Source organism: Dendrobates tinctorius, unplaced genomic scaffold (assembly GCF_039654945.1).
Source record: "Dendrobates tinctorius isolate UK_male_01 unplaced genomic scaffold, ASM3965494v1 ptg000418l, whole genome shotgun sequence".
In the NCBI taxonomy this organism is placed as follows: domain Eukaryota; kingdom Metazoa; phylum Chordata; class Amphibia; order Anura; family Dendrobatidae; genus Dendrobates; species Dendrobates tinctorius.
The window spans coordinates 520,858-537,518 of record NW_027362082.1 but is presented as its reverse complement, the minus strand read 5'-3'; the positions used below and the strand labels follow the sequence as shown (position 1 = coordinate 537,518).

Sequence of the window (16,661 nt, the reverse complement as noted above, 5' to 3'; positions counted from 1 at the left end):
GTCAAAAAAACGGATCCGTTTTTAAAAAAACGGATCCGTTTGCATCAGTTTCCGTCAAAAAAACGGAAACGGATCCGTTTGGCGGACACAAAAACGGAAGTGTGAAACAGGCCTTACCGACTCAACAGCCCTGCTGTTGTGAGTTAATTTTCCCCTTCACCATTGAGGTCTGATGAACTCCCTCTTCTGTGAAGGAAGGTAGTGAGGCTGATTACCAAGCACCTGAGCAGGATGATGGTGACTGGAATTGCTGACTGGATATAAGGCAGCCGACGTCCTTCTGCCTTGCTAGTGATTTCTCAGAGGGATTCTAGGAGACCAGTCTGATTCCTGCTCCTCAAAAGTTAAGTTTTCTGCTCTGCTTTTTGCATTTGTGTTTTGGTTTTGTTTTGCCTTGTTTTTCTGGAATTCTGCCATTCCCTGCTGGGGTGAGCTGAATTCCTTTTTGCTCTGTCTTCAGAAAATACCTGAGTACTGATACAGTCTTTTGAAGCCTAGCGTCTTCAGGGCTTTTTTCCCTATCAGTCTGTTGGCTCTTGTTTTGATAGGGTTTTGGTGGATTGCAGACAGCAGCTTTTCTATCCTGTCCAATTTAGTTAGCTTGGGCCCCATCATTTGCTCAGCCTATCTTTCTATCTGTGTGAGTGTTTTTTCATCTTGCTTCACCGTCATTATATGTTGGGGGCTGCCTATTGCTTTGGGGTCTGCTCTGGGGCAGTTTAGATTTCCCTTTCTGTCTTTAGGTTATTTAGTTCTCCGGCTGTGATCGAGGGGTCTAGGGCACCGTAGGAACCCCCCACAGCTACTGCTAGTTGTTGTTGATAGGTTCAGGGGTCTGCAATCCGATAGCTGCCAACTTCTCTGGTTTTCTGGACTTAGCTAGTATTTCTGTTTTTGCCTCCTACGGTGACTCATTCATAACACCCTGCTATGAACATAAAAAAGGCTTCTCCCCTATGTGACGTCTCTGATATTTATTAACAGTTGATTTCCAAGTAAAATATTTCCCACATTAAGAAAATGAAAAAGGCTTCTACTCTGTGACTGCTCCGATGTCTAACAAGAAGAGCTTTCCGTTTAGAACATTTCCCACATTCTGAACATGAATATGGCTTCTCTCCTGTGTGAGCTCTCTGGTGGCTAACAAAATGTGATTTACGTGCAAAACATTTCCCACATTCTGAACATGAAAAAGGCTTTTCGCCTGTGTGAATTCTTTGGTGTTTAACAAGATTCCCTTTATGGTTAAAACATTTCCCACATTCTGAGCAGGAAAAAGGCTTCTCCCCTGTGTGAGTTCTATGGTGATTAACCAAATCTGATTTCCGGTTAAAACGTTTCCCACATTCTGTACATGAAAAAGGCTTCTCTCCTGTGTGGGTTCTTTGGTGATCATCAAGATTCCCTTTCTGGTTAAAACATTTCCCACATTCTGAACAGGAAAAAGGCTTCTCTCCTGTGTGAGTTCTATGGTGAGTAACAAGCAGTGATTTATGTGCAAAACATTTCGCACATTCTGAACAGGAAAATGACTTCTTTGCTTTAGGAGCAGTTTGTTTTTTATTGCCTCTTTTTTTACTTTGATTTTCCTTAGTAGTCAGTAATGAATCAGAAGATGGGACCTGTTTCATAGGATCAGATGACAGATCTTTGCTGTGAATGGATGATGATATATCTGGAGTAATAGCAATCACTTCAGTTGTAGCTTGTAGGATCTCAAGATCATCCGATTTAAAAGTTGAATATGTCAGCTGTCCCTCTGATCTCCTGGTACAGTCATCTGCTAAGATAAAAACAATTATTACTTATTAATAAAATATCCTTGAGTTTTATATTTTTGAACATTTCTACTTAGCTTGCCATTTTTATGGACAGTTTATGTAAAAACTTTAATTATTTACCAAGACAATGACAGTTCACAGTCTAATAGAAAACCTTGTTGGATGAGCCAGTAGTGTGCGGTGTTCAACTGTTTGTTCATTCTGCCTCCCAAATATCAAATAAAAAGAAACCAATCAATGTTATGTAGGCGAAAATAATACCAATTCTCATCTCACAAAAACAAGTCCCCACTCGGGTCCATCATCTGTCAGTGGAAAAACAGAGGTTCCCACACTATTAGTGGCCCAAAGGCTGTTGAAAAGCAACAAGGTTTCTATAAACCAATCCAGCAAAATCCGCTCTCACTTCGGAGTCTTGCAGTGTGCGCCAACAACATTTAGGATCCCTGTATTCAGCAATATTATAGTGAGAAGAACCCACTTAATTTTTGGTGTGTGTCTCCTGGAGCACAATCTGGGCACTATGTGCTGGGTAAGAAAATGGCAAATGTGTAATTTTCACTCTCCAACATCCACTGCGTGTTAATTTCCAGAAAGAGGCTGTGGAGTCAAAATATTCACTCCTACACACGTGGTCAAAATTGTTGGAACCCCTCGTTTACTGACAGATAAACCCACAATGGTCACAGAAATAACTTGAAGCAAATGAAAGTCAGATATTGCTTTTCAACCATGCTTCCACAGTACTTTAAAAAAAATAAAACTCATGAATTAGGCCTGGACAGAAATTATGGTGCCTTTAACTTAACCGCTTTGTGACCACCAATAGTACATAAATGTCGGCGCTAGCAGGGCTTTGTGCAGCACTGACGTTTATCTACGGTCGGCGGTTTTGTGCTCATCAGGCCCCCATGTACCTTATAACGAGGGGATTCCAGCGCACAACGTATCCTGTGACCCTCGACCTCATTGAGACCTGGTTGGTTCAGGTCCTTATGATGTCAGCATCACACCAGGCAACGAGACAAATCACTAGGAAAGTTTGTTGTAGCAGCGAACTTTCCCGGGCAATCTGCATCATAAAAACACTGTTTCTCCTCAGATCTCCTGTCAGTGAGAGATTAGAGGAGAAACAGTGTTACAAGTGCTGCTGGCACCAGCTGTGTCAGTCAGCGATTGTGCTATAAAGTAAAAAAACAACTAAGGCAGGTTAGGGTTAGTGCTATAGTTAGGGTTAAAAATGACAAAAATCTTGGCACTCAATATGTGAAATATTCAGACACTTTTATTTTGTGCATCCAGACAGAAAGGTTTAAACGTTTTCAGTCCAGCATAGGACCTTCATCAGAAAAATCTCGTTTACTGAAATAAATAAATCCTTCCAATGGTAGCCAAAAGAAGGACAAAGTAGAGAGCCTGGATGGCCAGTGGAAATGTTAAATGGCTGGCGTCTGGAAAGCGTATGTGGACTGAGCCGTCCAAAATTAGAACAGGCAGCTGTACAGCGTAGGGCTTCAGAAAAAGGACCTCTAGGGTCACTAAAATAAGGAGTGAAGACAGCACTGATAGCAGTGGTTATACAACCTCTAGAATTGAATTGCACTGGTGAAGCCCTGGTCCGTGGTCTGGCTGCCCTGTGTGTAAGACTGAAAACGTTTAAACCTTTCTGTCTGGATGCACAAAATAAGTGTCTGAATATTTCACATATTGAGTGCCAAGATTTTTGTCATTTTTGATTGATGGGTTGGATATCCGACTTGAGCACCAACAACCAAACTATTCCTGAGTGCCGTGCTCTCTTTATAGGATAGTTAGGGTTAAAGTTAGGGTTACTGTTGGGCTAAAGTTAGGGTTTATTCTAAAGTTAGGGGTAGGTATTGTGAATTCTCTTACTTCTGGGTCAGGGCTCCCTCTGGTGGTTACTGGAGGTAGTGGAGCTGGCCGGATTGACAGAGGTCTGCCACCTGATGATGATGACGATTGGAGATCTGGGGTTACTGATTAGAGTATTTAAGTCAGCAGACTTCCTTCAATCCCGGGTGATGATTGCTTTCCTGTGCATTCTGAGGTCTGATGTCTCCTGCCCTGATCCTGCAATGTTCAGCTAAGTTGTTCATGTGCTAATCCTTTGCATCTGATCTGGTTTTGTCTCTTTCTGCTTGTTGTGAGGGTTCAGCTTGCTCCCTGCTGGGGGCTGTAAGAGACCACCGCTCCATATGTTACAGCTTGTGTCAGTTTGTTCAATCCCCTGTTATATTAGTCTCTTTTGCTTTGCTTCCAGTTCATATCAGAAAGCTGATATAGTGGGGGCGAGGTCGTGAGACCTCAGTGTTTTTTTGTACATCAGACATGTTGGATTTTTCAGGGTTTTTTGCGTGATTGCAGACAGTGTCTTTCCTTTCCTATCCTATCCTATCTAGCCAGCTTGGGCCCCATTATTTGCTCAGTCTATTTTCTGCCTGCGTTTGTGTTTTATCTTGTCTCACCGACGATATATGTTTGGGGGCTATCTATTCCTTTGGGGTCTACTCCAGGGCAGTTTAGATTTCACCTTTCTTGCTTTAGGCTTTGCTAGCTCTCCGGCTGTGCCAAGGCATCAAGGGTATCATAGGTACGCTCCACGGCTGCTGTTAGTTGTGTTGTTAGGACTAGGGATCTGCAATCCGCTAAGTGACCAACCTTTCTGGTTTTCTGGTGGCCTAGCCTATTCCTGCCATCCTCCTCGGTGACCTGTTCATAACAGGTAGGCTAAAGAATTAGGCTTTTCTCAATTGTCTCCCCAATAATTAGGTCACATCAGTCACGTCGTAGTTTTCTACTTACGGGAAAAAAAATAAAAACGAATAAAATGGCCCGTCAGTTTTATAGTGCAGAGGAGGCTTATGCACTTTTATGTTCTGACAGTGAAGAAAGTGCAGTGTCAGATGGCGATGAGGATGGCGAGGGCTTTATTAGCAGCCACAGTGATAGCTCAGAAATGAGCAGTGATTCTGGTCCATCCTCACACAAGGACCAGTACAACAAGAAGGACAAATAGCGCTTCTGGAGAAATGTCACCAACTCAGGGAACAATGCCCAGTACTAGCGTTGTCCCTAGTGCTCGCGAATTGGCGCACACCAATGTCCAAGGGGCTTTGCCTCTTGATGTAGCATTTCTCAGAAGGGAGGCTTCGGATTCGGCTACTCCATTCATCCCTAATTTTAATGCCACTCCTGGTATAAATGTGGAGGTGGAAAATTTTGGACCAATTAATTTTTTTAATTTGTTTATGACAGATAGCTTGCAAGAGCATATTGTCCTACAAATTTATATGCGTCCAAATTCATCAGCCAGAATCCACGATCCTATTATGCTAGGTCAAATTTATGGAACCAACTAATGTCCTAGAAATTAAAACATTTTTAGGACTTACATTCGCTATGGGGCTTGTTAAAAAACGATCATTCAGTCCTATTTGTCCAACCGCCCTGTTCAAGCCACCACTATGTTTTCTGCCATTCTTCCTAGGACCCGTTATGAAATGCTCATGAGATTTTGGCATTTTAACGTCAATAGTCAATGCCTGCCCAGAGATGTCCCAGAACATGACAGACTATTCAAAATCAGACCCATCATCGAATACTTGACAGAAAAGTTCTTATAGCTCTACACCCCAACAGAAAACATTTCCATTGATGAGTCCCTTGTAAAATTCAAAGGAAGACTGCACCTCAAGCAATTTATTCCTTCTAAGAGGGCAAGGTTCGGAATAAAGCTCTATAAAATGTGCGAGAGTTCAACCGGATACACATCAGCATTTCACATTTATGAGGGGAAAGACAGCCAACTAAACCCACCAGGATGCCCTACTTATCTGGGGACATCTGGAAAAATGGTTTTGATTACCAGGAAAAGATCACTGAAAATCTTGTTTTTGAAAATGTTGTCCCTGCCAATCCTTTAGAATCTGATGTCAGAAGACTCACTGAGCGACATTTTATTGCACTCATCTCAGTAACTGAAACAAGAAAGAACACCCAGAGAAGATGTCGTGTATGTTCCAAGAGACGAATGAGGCATGATACTTGCTATTACCCACAATGCCCATCATTGCCAGCCTTATGCCTCCATGACAGCTTTCAATATAGTACACTATAGGAACAAAAAAGCACAAATAGGGTCTTATCTGGGTTAATAATAAATATAAAAGAAATCCACTCACCTATTGCAGGAGAGATCAGGCATGTATGATTAGTAGTCAGCTGCTGCACATCTAAAAGGTCAAACAAGTGACCGCTGATATATCAATTCTTATGGAACTAATTTATGGACTTCCATGCACTGCTTGACAAAATACAGGAGGTGGCTCTTTTACTTAAAAACGCCTGAGAGGGGTGACAGGTTCCTTTTAACATTTTCCGGGGGTAGGTCTCCAGAGACACAAATTGGGCACAATATATTGGGCACTACAATGACATTTTTGCAATTTTTGCTCTGAAACTTCTTCTAAGAGTTTCTGGAAATCATCCATGTAGTGAAAATGGTCACTATATCCATAGATGAATTCCCAGAGGGGTGTCATTTCCAAAAAGGATCACTTCAGGGGAAATTCTGGTGTTCTGGCACTTAGAGGCTCTCCAAAGGGCAACAACAGCAGAATCCCCCCTGAAGTGACCCCATTTTGGAAATGACACCCCTCTGGGAATTGGAAATGACACCCTTCCTCGAATTTATCTATGTTATGAATGGGTCACCGAGGAGGAAAGCGCAAAAGGCTATGCCACCAGAACACCAGAAAGGTTGGTCACTCAGCGGATTGCAGACCCCTGATCTTAACAACACAACTAGCAGTAGCCGTGGAGCGTTCCTACGATGCCCTAGACGCCTCGTCACAGCCGGAGGACTAACTAAGCCTAAAGACAGAAAGGTGAAATCTAAACTGCCCCAGAGCAGATCCCCAAAGGAATAGACAGCCCCCAAACATATATTGTCGGGGAGACAAGATGAGACACAGACAGAAAATAGACTGATCAAATGATGGGGCCCACACTGACTAGATAGGATAGGACAGAAAAGGCACTGTCTGCAATCACGCAAAAACCCTACAAATTCCAACATGACTGAAGCACAAAAATACTGAGGTTAGCACAACCTCGCCCCCACTAAATCAGCACTCAGGTGTGAAATGGAGGCTAGCAACAGGCTAATACAGCAGGTGACTGAGCAAACAAACACAAGATACAAAAATACAGGGCAGGAGCCAGAAGCCCCAGGGGGAGCCAGCTGACTCCTGACAGCAAGGCAAAATCAGATGCAAAGGATTTAGCAAATGACACTTAGCTGGAAAATGCAGGATCAGGCAGGAGACAGATATCCTCACTATGCACAGACAGGAGTATCCCCGGCAGCCACTGAGAGAAGTCTGCTCGCTTATGTACTCCCAGTCTCTACCCCCACTTCTCCAATCATCCTCTGCAGCTGTTGGATTAACATCAAATTGACCAGCTCCACTACCAGCAGTATCCACCAGAGGGAGCCCTGCCTCAAAAGTAAGATTAAGAGAGTTCACAACACATCTATGTACACCCATAGTTTTACCTATGTTGACCATATACTTATCTACCTATTTTCCAATGTAAAATCTGGGCTTAAAACAACATTTTAGCGGTAAAAATGTACCATATTTTTCGGACTATAAGACGCACTTTTTCCCAAAAATTTTTTAGAGTCGGAATATACTTACAAATGCTGCGGCGCATCGCAGCAATGGAGCTGTGGGGACTCCGGCTTTGACAAAATGGTGGCGGAGGCCCCTCGCAGCACAGAGCACTGCCGCCCCAGCACAGAGCATTGCCGCCGCACCAGCACAGAGCGCTGCCGCCGCACCAGCCTTGACCACCGAACGTCTGTGACCACTCATGCACCTTTGCTGATCCCTCCCAGTAAGCTGAATTCAGACTCTCCAAACGCGACATGGCAACCGCTAATTATTCCAGCAAATTTTACATTCAAAAAGTCAAATGGTGCGCTTTCCCTTCTGAGCTCTGCCGTGCGCACACACAGTAGATTTCCCCCAAATATGGGGTATCAGCATGCTCAGGAGAAATTTCAAAACAAAACGTATCATCCATTTTCTCCTGTTACCCTTGCAAAAGTAAAAAAAAAATTAGGTCTACATGAAAATTTTTGTGAAAGAAAAGTAAATGTTTATTTTTTCCTTACACATTCCAATCATTCCTGTGAAGCACCTGAAGGGTTAAGAAACTTCTTGAATGTGATTTTGAGTACCTTTAGGGGTGCAGTTTTTACAATGGTGTCACTTTTGGGTATTTCCTGTCATACTGACCCCCCCAAACTCACTTCAAAGGTGAGGTGGTCCCTAAAAAAAATGGTTTTGTAAATTTTGTTGTAAAAATGAGAAATCGCTGTTTAGCTTTTAACCCTTATAACTTCCTAAGGAAAAAAAATTTGTTTCCAAAATTGTGCTGATATATATATATATATATATATATATATATATGTATATATATATATATATATATATTTGATATAGATGCTACTGTGCAGGCGCCGCCATCGCCGGTGACATTTTGCTGGGTGTAATTTTTTCTATAAGCCCAACAATAGCCACAATATTATAGGCATGTACATATTTTAATTGTCTCCCATTGTAAGATCTTTTTATATCTCTGTAAACAGTGCCTACTTTTTGGAGTAAATATAAAATTTATTAGTTCCGTCTCCTTGTTCTGTGACGAATTCACGTGCCTATAAGCTAATTACGCTACTATTTGGGTTGGCTTCGGAACCCCTGTATTAATTTTAAATATTAATATAGAGAATCAGAAGTTGGTGGCAGCGGTGTGTTTTGGCTAGGTGGGTAGAGCTGGTAGTGACTGAGCGGGTTTTATAGGCAGATTGTGTAGCTGCGGCCAAAGCATTTATAATTCCCTCACTGCAAGTGGACCTAATAGCCATTGCACAACAAGTAGCCCGTCCGGCGACTTCCTAGGTGCAGTTCTCTGACTGACCTGAAGGTAAGGGGGGGCGCCTGCGAGCTCCAAAGTGGAACTGGAAAGTGGGATATACATAAATCTCGGCAGTTCGTGACATATTGTGGCAGCAGTGGGATATCTACAATAAACCCCTGCGGTAAATTGTTGGGGCAAGACAAGCTTGCTGCTTTCATCACATTGTTGACAGCAGTGGGATAACTAAGATAAGCCCCCCTGCACATGTGATAGCCGTGTGCGGTCAAAGGTCACACCACTGTCCCCTCCAACCTCCCTTATCTCTGCCGAGGAATTTGGCACACACTTCAAAAATAAGATCTACCAAACAAGCCAAGTCTTCATCATTCAACCAACACAACCCCTTTGTATACCAGACCACTGCCCAAACCCCATAACCTCCCTCTCCAACATCGCTGAAGGGGAGCTTAATTGTCTCTTCTCCAAATCGCACCTCACAACCTGTGCACTCGACCACATCCCATCCCCTCCCCAACTTCAACACCACACTTATCTCATCCCTAACCCACCTCTTCAACCTATCACTAACGTCTGGTACCTTCCCTTCTGCTTTCAAACATGCCACAATCACGCCTATCCTTTAAAAGCCAACCCTCGACCCAACCGCAATGTCCAGCTATCGTCCAATATCACTGCTCCCATTTGCTTCCAAACTCCAGGAGCAGCACGTCCACGCTGAACTTTCTTCCCATCTATCATCTAACTTGCTCTTTGACAATCTACAATCTTTATTTATGCCCCCATCACTCCACTGAGACAGCCCTGACCAAAATTACTAACAACCTAATTACAGCAAAATTAAATGGACAATACTCTCTACTCCTGCTTCTAGACCTGTCTTCTGCATTCGACACAGTTGACCACTGCCTCCTACTACATATCCTCTCCTCCTTTGGCATCAAAGACATCGCCCTATCCTGGATCTCCTCATACCTTTCCAACCGCACATTCAGCGTCTCCCACTCCCACACTACCTTCCTCATCCCACCCTCTCTCTCTGTTGGAGTCCCCCAAGCCTCTGTTCTAGGACCCCTACTCTTCTTAATCTATACACTTGGCCTGGGGCAACTCAAAGTCCCACAGATTCCAGTACCACCTTTATGCCGATGACACTCAGATCTACCTCTCTGAGTGGGTACATTTTGGGTACAACATTTTGGCCCAGATGTCACCTCTCTGCTGTACAGAATCCCGGAGTGTCTATCAGCCATATCCTCCTCCATCTCCTCTCGCTTCCTCAAGCTCAATGTGGACAAATCTGAAGTCTTCTTTCCTCCATCTCACAGATCTTCCTTACCTGACCTATCACGATTAATGACATCACGCTTTCCCCAGTAACAGAAGTCTGCTGCCTCGGAGTAACCTTTGACTCTGCCCTGTGCTTCAAACCTCACATCCAAGCTCTTTCTACCTCCTCTTGCCTCCAGCTCAAAAATATTTCAAGAACCCGTCCTTTCCTCAACCTACTAAAATACTTGTGCATGACCTCATCTCCCGCCTCGACTACGGCAGAATTCTTTTCTGTGGTCTCCCTGCTAACACCCTCGCACCTCTCCAGTCCATCCTTAACTCTGCTGCCCGACTAATTAATCTCTCTCCTCGCTACTCCTCCACTTCTCCCCTCTGCAAATCTCTTCACTGGCTCCCACTCCCTCAGCGTATCCAGTTCAAATTACTAATACTGACCTACAAGGCCATCTATAACCTGTCTCCCCCATATGCCTCTGAACTAATCTCCCGATACCTTCCCTCACGTAATCTCTGGTCCTCCCAAGACCTCCTCACCTCCACAATTATTCGCTCCTCACCCAACTGCCTCCAAGACTTCTCCCGAACTGCCCCAATTCTCTAGAATTCTTTGCCCCAACAAGTCCAAATATCAACCACATTTGGATCCTTCAGACGGAACCTGAAAACCCACCTCTTCAAGAAAGCCTACAGCCTGCAATGACCCCGCTACCTCCTTCTCTCTCACCACTACCGGGGATATCACCTCAACCAACACCGGAACTGCTACGACCCACCAACCTACTGTCTCCTTACCCACCATCCTGTAGCATGTAAGCCCTAAAGGGCAGGGTGCTCTCTCCCCTCTATCAATCTGTGATTGTTAGCTTGTTTACTGTGACATCTGCAATTTGTATGTAACCCCCTCTCATGTACAGCACCATGGAATCAATGGTGCTATATAAATAATAAAAAAAAATGTAATCAGAGCACCACATAAAGCCCCGCCCAGAGCATGAGAATCTCATTAACTGAAAACTACAAATACAGATTACACAACAGTAAACCAGAGTTGCATTCATTTATGGTGGCTCATTGGAGCTACTATGAATCCTGAGCAGAAGATTAGAGATAGTTTTGCTCCCCATTTCAGGAGAGATTGTGCAGTAATCTGAATTCCTTAGGATCAAAAACAATGTAATTGGTTGTAAGTTCTATAGAAAAGGGCTTTCAATGCCCAAAGTCATTTGAACAGTTTTGGGTGGAGGAGAATGTTGTGGTCTAGAGGCAAAATGGTGATCATGGTAATACGGCCGGACTACACCACCGATGAAGCAGCCAAAGCCAGTGACTGAGAGGAATCTGTGACTTCTCTGGATTCAGTGGTTACTACTCACCATTCATCACCCCTCACATATGTCTCTGTAGTATTAATATTGGTCAGATCTTCACCCTGAAACAAATATTGTAAAAGTCACCGACAGATGGAGAAGTCCCATCTATGATCAGCTCTAATCCTGCCATCTCCACCGTTCTCATCACACAAGTATAAAACATATAATACTGGTGGATAAAACAAGACTGAGCATAAGACCTTCACAGCCGTCTACACATCATAGGGGAGATCTCCTGACACCTTCTCTCCATCTACCTGATGATCCTGAGGAGCACTGGGATCTTCTTGGTTACAGTCCTGTGGAAGAAGAGGACGGGGACATCTCTCTGGTGTTGTCCTCTTACTAGATAGATCTGGAGGAAACACATACAGGGACTGAATTCATTCTCTACATACAGATAATTATAGGCCGTGTGTATTTAGTCCTGTCTATTACCTGGAGATGTGAGGGGCTGGGGAACCTCCATTATGACGTCCTTGTACAGATCTCTGTGTCCTGCTAAATACTCCCACTCCTCCATGGAGAAATAGACAGCGACATCCTGACACCTTATAGGAACCTGACACATACAATGATACCGTCATCCCCCGATCCCTTCATAGTGTTACTGTATAATGTCCCTGCATTCCCAGCAGTGTCACCTCTCCAGTCAGCAGCTCCATCATCTTGTAGGTGAGTTCTAGGATCTTCTGGTCATTGATGTCCACATGGATCAGGGGGAGAGGTGGAGGCCCCGTGATTGGGCTCAGGGGTCTTTCACATCCCTCAGACACAGGGTCCTGACAGCGATCACTAGAGGTCGTCTTCACCACTGTAATCCTGGTTATGGAGAGACACATTAATAAATCTCACTCCAGACATTTCCAGAGTCCTCACCTCTCCAGTTCTGTCCATCTGTTATTCCCATAGATAAGAATGATGTAATGTGACATCATCAGAATCTCTCACCTCTCCAGTGAGACGGAAGAGGATCTCTAGGGTGAGGTGTAGTATCCTCTCCGCCATCTTGTCTCTGTCCATATCCATCCTTGGTGGGTAAATCAGGAAAATTCTCTTTTGTAGAAGATCTTCACTGAGAGGATCCGATATTGTAGAGACCTGAATGAGAAGAAGATGATCCGATGTAACACCATAAGAATCCTGTGTAATAATACAATTACTGGAGATAATAAGGGAAACATATGAGGAGATTTATTATCTTACAGGGTTTAGTTTTCTTCCCTGACATCTACTAATAAAACCTATATATTTAGGCCACAGACAACAAGCAGTTTCCTCCTCGGAGTCGGCAGTTGAACACGTTCCTCATAGACTCATCTTCCATAACGCTAATTCTCGTCTCATTACCGACACTGGAATCGGCATTAGCAATACTGCAGGAGATATTCATTACACGCGACATGAGAAATAACTCCTTCATGATGAGGACAACATCTTCATCTTCTACTGCGGCTCTAGAAACAGATTTGGCCAGAGTCGGTCACTGACTCCATCCCCACCGGCCGTCTATATGAAGGTTTCCCGTCTTCCCCATACTGGAATCTTCTCTCACGTTAGATCTCAGCTCTGAGTCACACACAGAAGTTTGAGGCTTTTAGAAAAGATTTTTAGGTTCCACAATCACAACGGACAGAAATGATCTGATCCCAAAGTCTCCATGTACAGTGATTTATGGGGTTTATTTCTGGCCTTAGGCTTTCCTATATTACAAGAAAAACTCCAGAAAAAGCCGATATTAAAATGTTTCTACAGAAAATTGGCTCCAACAATTCTTGTAAAAATAAAAACATAAAAAAAGCAGAAGACACATTATATTTTAACAAGTGAAACTCTTTGGGCCCCATAACATAGATGTACACCGCAGGAACGGCACAGGAGCGTCTGCAACAAAACCCTGGCAGTTTAAAGGGAAGGTGCCATCAAAGCCGGATGTGGCGTTGGCGCGCGTTCCACTTGCCGGATGTGGCGTTGGCGTGCGTTCCACTTGCCGGATGTGGCATTGGCGCGCGTTCCACTTGCCGGATGTGGCATTGGCGTGCGTTCCACTTGCCGGAGATACAAGGCTGTGGACCGTGCGCCATCAAGCCAACTTGGTTTCATATTCTACTTCTATGCGGTTCAAGAAACCGGAAGTTATTTTGGCGTGTGTTCCACGTACCGGAAACACTAGGTTGTGGAGCGCACGCCTCTACCTCATTGGACACAATTAGTAGCCCGCCTTCATTTGAGTGTGGTGGATTTTTTCCTTGCGGCTCACGCGCCTTTATGGCACACTGGCGTGCGTTTCAACCACCAGAAGTACCATGGTATGTTCTCCCCCTGCCTTTCTCTGGGGTAACACGCGTCTGTAAGACGTCCTAGTGATTGGAGACATAATGGCATGCACACCATATGTTCAGTGTTAACACCTGTGGGAATTCCTAATGGGAAGTGGTAATTAATTTCTCCTCATCTATGTAAAGTTAACCCTTTTTGTCCTGCCGTTCCTCACAGCTTCAGACAAGGAGTGGAGGGATCCATTCCTCTCTAGCTCAGCACTATGGCACCTCACCTCCTATCACAAGCAGAAGTCCCCTGATGACTCAGCTTGGAAGAAACGCGTTGGGCCCTTCCATGGGGGAATGCAGGGCTTGTTTAGCACAGGGGGAGCTGTGGACGGTCGGGGGGGGGGAGTCTTGGGGATAGACTACTGTTAGCCCTTTGGGGTCTTGTAGGGCATTTTCTTCCCCTTGTCCTGTATGGATCATCCTGGACCCAGGATCTCCTTTTCCTCCCGCATCGGCTTCATGAATTGCTGAGCTTGTGCCTTTCCTTCCTTATTGCTCTGGCATATTTCGGGTGGTAACTCTATAACTGTCATCCAGATTCCAGTCATTCCTGTTATATGCAGCCAGAATCTGTCAGTCGTTATTTGCGGGGTTCTGTGGGATTCTCCCAGATCCACAAGGTGAGATTCTGGGACTTGCTGATTGCAGTTCAGCCATTTCAAGTGGGAATCATTCCTCCTGATCGGGCTGTGCTCCTCACGCCCCTTTATTTGTGACTTCACCCAAACATTTATATTCATTCACTCTGGGGGACACAAAATTGTATTTATTCTACTATCTAACTAAAGGTTATGTTTTATCTCCCGTCCACCACACGCCAGCTCCAGCTCCGCCCCCGTCCACCACACGCCGACTCCGCCTCCGCTCCCATCCACCACACGCCAGCTCCGCCCCCGTCCACCACACGCCGGCTCCGCCTCCGCTCCCGTCCACCACATGCCAGCTCCGCCTCCGCTCCCGTCCACCACACGCCGGCTCCGCCTCCGCTCCCGTCCACCACACGCCGGCTCCGCCTCCGCTCCCGTCCACCACACGCCGGCTCCGCCTCCGCTCCCGTCCACCACACGCCGGCTCCGCCTCCGCTCCCGTCCACCACACGCCGGCTCCGCCTTCGCTCCCGTCCACAACGTGCCGGCTCCGCCTCCGCTCCCGTCCACCACGCGCCGGCTCCGGCTCTGCTCCCGTCCACCACGCGCCAGCTCCGGCTCTGCTCCCGTCCACCACGCGCCAGCACCACGCGCCAGCTCCGGCTCTGCTCCCGTCCACCACACGACAGCTCCGCCTCCGCTCCCGTCCACCATGCGCCAGCTCCGCCCCCGTACACCACGCGCCAGCTCCGGCTCTGCTCCCGTCCACCACGCGCCAGCTCCGCCCCCGTACACCACACGCCAGCTCCGGCTCTGCTCCCGTCCACCACACGCCAGCTCCGCCTCCGTCCACCACGCGCGCCAGCTCCAGCTCTGCTCCCGTCCACCACGCGCCAGCTCCGCCTCCGCTCCCGTCCACCACACGCCGGCTCCGCCTCCGCTCCCGTCCACCACACGCCGGCTCCGCCTCCGCTCCCGTCCACCACACGCCGGCTCTGCCTCCGCTCCCGTCCACCACGCGCCGGCTCCGGCTCCGCTCCCGTCCACCACGCGCCGGCTCCGCTCCCGTCCACCACGCTCCGGCTCTGCTCCGGTCCACCACGCGCCAGCTCCGTCCCCGTCCACCACGCGCCAGCTCCGGCTCTGCTCCCGTCCACCACGCGCCAGCTCCGGCTCTGCTCCCGTCCACCACGCGCCAGCTCCGGCTCTGCTCCCGTCCACCACGTGCCAGCTCCGCCCCCGTCCACCACACTCCAGCTCCGGCTCTGCTCCCGTCCACCACGCGCCAGCTCCGGCTCTGCTCCCGTCCACCACGCGCCAGCTCCGCCCCCGTCCACCACACTCCAGCTCCGGCTCTGCTCCCGTCCACCACACGCCAGCTTTGGCTCCGCCCCCGTCCACCACACGCCAGCTCCGCCCCATCCACCACGCGCCAGCTCCGCCCCGTCCACCACACTCCAGCTCTGCTCCCGTCCACCACGCGCCAGCTCTGCTCCCATCCACCACGCGCCAGCTCCGGCTCCGCTCCCGTCCACCACGCGCCAGCTCTGCTCCCGTCCACCACGCGCCAGCTCCGGCTCTGCTCCCGTCCACCACGCGCCAGCTCCGGCTCCGCTCCCGTCCACCACGCGCCAGCTCCGCCTCCGCTTCCGTCCACCACGCGCCAGCTCCGCCTCCGCTTCCGTCCACCACGCGCCAGCTCCGCCTCCGCTTCCATCCACCACGCGCCAGCTCCGCCTCCGCTTCCATCCACCACACGCCAGCTCCGGCTCTGCTCCCGTCCACCACGCGCCAGCTCCGCTCCCGTCCACCACACTCCAGCTCCGGCTCTGCTCCCGTCCACCACGCGCCAGCTTTGGCTCCGCCCCGTCCACCACACGCCAGCTCCTCCCCCGTCCACCACGCGCCAGCTCCGCCCCGTCCACCACACTCCAGCTCTGCTCCCGTCCACCACGCGCCAGCTCTGCTCCCGTCCACCACACGCCAGCTCCGGCTCTGCTCCCGTCCACCACGCGCCAGCTCCGGCTCTGCTCCCGTCCACCACGCGCCAGCTCCGGCTCTGCTCCCGTCCACCACGCGCCAGCTCCGGCTCTGCTCCCGTCCACCACGCGCCAGCTCCGGCTCTGCTCCCGTCCACCACGCGCCAGCTCCGGCTCTGCTCCCGTCCACCACGCGCCAGCTCCGGCTCTGCTCCCGTCCACCACGCGCCAGCTCCGGCTCTGCTCCCGTCCACCACGCGCCAGCTCCGGCTCTGCTCCCGTCCACCACGCGCCAGCTCCGCCCCCATCCACCACACTCCAGCTCCGGCTCTGCTCCCGTCCACCACGCGCC

General features: G+C 48.1%; 2 protein-coding genes across 2 annotated transcripts; both read right to left on the bottom strand.

The window, feature by feature from the left end:
* Positions 1-959: 959 nt before the first annotated feature.
* Positions 960-11,469, bottom strand: LOC141076499 (uncharacterized). The gene is made up of 2 exons (XM_073563981.1): positions 11,417-11,469; positions 960-1,783 (listed from the first exon to the last, which is right to left on the bottom strand). The coding sequence occupies exons 1-2, from the start codon at positions 11,421-11,423 to the stop codon at positions 978-980; spliced, it is 813 nt and encodes a 270-aa protein (XP_073420082.1). The 5' UTR covers positions 11,424-11,469; the 3' UTR covers positions 960-977.
* A 156-nt stretch (positions 11,470-11,625) lies between these two features.
* Positions 11,626-14,698, bottom strand: LOC141076489 (oocyte zinc finger protein XlCOF8.4-like). Its single transcript, XM_073563974.1, has 5 exons — positions 13,968-14,698; positions 12,365-12,514; positions 12,058-12,235; positions 11,852-11,975; positions 11,626-11,768 (listed from the first exon to the last, which is right to left on the bottom strand). The coding sequence occupies exons 3-5, from the start codon at positions 12,079-12,081 to the stop codon at positions 11,626-11,628; spliced, it is 291 nt and encodes a 96-aa protein (XP_073420075.1). The 5' UTR covers positions 12,082-12,235; positions 12,365-12,514; positions 13,968-14,698.
* Positions 14,699-16,661: the final 1,963 nt, after the last annotated feature.